Genomic DNA, 2264 nt, shown 5'->3' with positions numbered 1-2264 from the left:
CAATGCAGAAGCAAAGGTGTTCCTTCCGGGGACAGGGAGAGGCTCCATCCATTGACTCATCCCAGGCCAGCAGTGTGGATTTTTCCTCTTGGTAGTTTTTGACCTGTTTGTTTTTTCTTATTTTGGTCCCACATTCCCACTTCTTTCATCCTCGAAAGTTTGCCCCTTTTCAGAGGCCAGAAACAGCTCCATGTTGCAGGTCAGGTTTCGTGACATTGGCCCGGCATGTACGGCACGTGTTGTACCCATGTGCTTTTTCAGAAGTGGGAGAGTTCACACGTAAGCAGAGGGTTAATGCCATTCTTTTTTTGGAAAATGAAATGATACAAGGAGGTAGAAAAATCCCTCCTGTAGCCCTTCACTTCCTGACATGGCAGGACATACTGTGGGACCTTCACCAGAGACTTTGCAGGCATCCTCTCCTCCTTAATCAGCACCAAATGAGGACTGCAAGGTGGTACTCTCCTACCAGCAGTGCGGCTTATGTGAGCAGCACAAGCACAGCTCTGTGCTCATAGCCATGACTCCTCCCCTTCCTTCGCTTAATCCTCAGCGAGAACGATTCTTTTGAACCACTTTTCTAGAACGTGGTACTCATGAAGCGCCTGGGTATGGACATCCGGCTGCTGCACCAGGTGATGGAGGAGATTTAATGGCTCAGCCCTTTGAACATCGGCAGGTAAATTGATGTCCTGAGGAAACCTCTGGTTGCCCACAATGAAGTGGTTGAGGCGTTTTGCTCGCACACAAAAATGCAGGCTGTTGATGATATCCTGCAGTCGTTCCAGGAGGTCTCTCCTACGCCACGATGAGACGGGTGTGACATTGAGCAGGTGCATGACAATGGTCTTCATGGTGTAGGTGGAAAAGCTGAAGCCCAGCTGAAGACGGGTGAAGAACTGCAGGCATTTGAGGTGCAGGCTGTCAGGGGGGGCCTGCCTGGCAATGTGCTTGAAGAACTCAACCTCTGCCACAGCGTAAGACTCGGGCCAGGTTGTGCTTGCTGTATGGGCCTCTCTAGGCTGGCTGCACACAAAGATGGCTGAGTCATCTCTCCGCACCCCGAAGAACAGCTCAATCCTGAAGCTTTCCCTGCCATTGGTCACCTTGAATTGGCAGGAGCGTGTGGAGGGCAGCAGCACTAAATGCCAGTTGTGCGACTGAGGCAAAGCCGGCCAGACTGCTCTCACCAGCTGGTGAAACCAGCGGGCAGTTTTCTGCACGTTGAGGTAGGAGCCGGTGCACAGGGTGTCTAGGAGGCTGGGATCCTGATTCCTCCTCAGCTCCTCCTCGGGGTGGTGCAGGAAGCACAGCATGTCCTCAGCCTGCTGCTCCCTCGTGCAGGTGCACTCCAGCTGCACGCGGACACGGAAGTTCCTCACGTGCCTCTGGCCTGCACTGTCCAGCTCCAGGTGGAAGCTGTGGCCTCGGGGAGGAGTCATGGGGATGAGCAGGCGGTACACGACATCCTGCTCACGGGGATTCCAGCCTTCAAAGGCACTGCCCACCCCGATGGCTCGTTGCAGCACTGGGTAAAAGCTGTTTGACAAGACCCGTTGAAAGTAAAGGCTACACTGATCCATGAGGTCAGTAGTCCACTCACAGCCTCTCTGCAGGTCTTGTACAGGCCACTGGATGCGCTCCATTATAACACGTCCAACGTGATCGTCAAAATCATCTTCTAGGACTTCATTTGCAACATCATTGATGTTTTCTGCAATTGCAGCCTCATTGACATCTTCATTTCCAACATTGTCTCCTTCGTTTGCCGCAACATTGCCCACTTCCCCTTCATTGGCACCACGGTTTCCTTCTTCATCCTCCTCTCTCCTCTGGCTGCTTTTCCACCCAATAAACCACAGGAGCAAGACAAGGACCAGCAGCACAGCAACAGCTAAGAGCTGCAAGAGCTGCACCTGCTTCACCTGCTCCTGGGCGAGCTGTTCCACCTCCTGCTCCAGATGAATCCTCTCCCATTCCAGGTGCTTTGCACGCGCTTCCATGCGCAGACGTGTTTCCTCATCCAAACACTCAGCCACAGGCTGTGGGTACTGGACGAGGCTTTTCAATATCACAAAAAGGAATACCATGGGATCCATGGTCTGCAGGAGGAGGGAGAGACGGCCGTGAGTGGGGCGGGGATGGAGAGAACTACTGGCTGCTGGAGGGAGGACAGGATCCTCAGGGATCTGGGAGCAGGAAGGACAGGGCCCCACACAGACAGCATGCAGGCAGCAAGGCCTGTCTCACTGCCCCAGCAGCTC

The 2264-nt window shown here is 53.8% G+C and overlaps 1 protein-coding gene across 1 annotated transcript; it reads right to left on the bottom strand.

Annotated features, from left to right (window-relative positions):
- Positions 1–542: 542 nt before the first annotated feature.
- LOC121350437 (inositol 1,4,5-trisphosphate receptor-interacting protein-like 1) lies at positions 543–2003 on the bottom strand. Its single transcript, XM_041461765.1, has one exon. It carries the CDS (start codon positions 2001–2003, stop codon positions 543–545), a length of 1461 nt encoding a protein of 486 aa, XP_041317699.1.
- Between the last annotated feature and the right edge of the window lie 261 nt (positions 2004–2264).

The sequence above is a fragment of the Pyrgilauda ruficollis genome, unplaced genomic scaffold, assembly GCF_017590135.1.
Source record: "Pyrgilauda ruficollis isolate IOZ18807 unplaced genomic scaffold, ASM1759013v1 scaffold1532, whole genome shotgun sequence".
NCBI lineage: Eukaryota > Metazoa > Chordata > Aves > Passeriformes > Passeridae > Pyrgilauda > Pyrgilauda ruficollis.
The sequence above is the reverse complement of the archived record's forward strand: the minus strand, read 5'-3'. Positions and strand labels throughout refer to the sequence as shown.

What these genes read in the sequence shown, in the direction of transcription:
- LOC121350437 (XM_041461765.1), bottom strand. Translation starts at nt 2,003, where the DNA reads ATGGAAGCGCGTGCAAAGCACCTGGAATGGGAGAGGATTCATCTGGAG.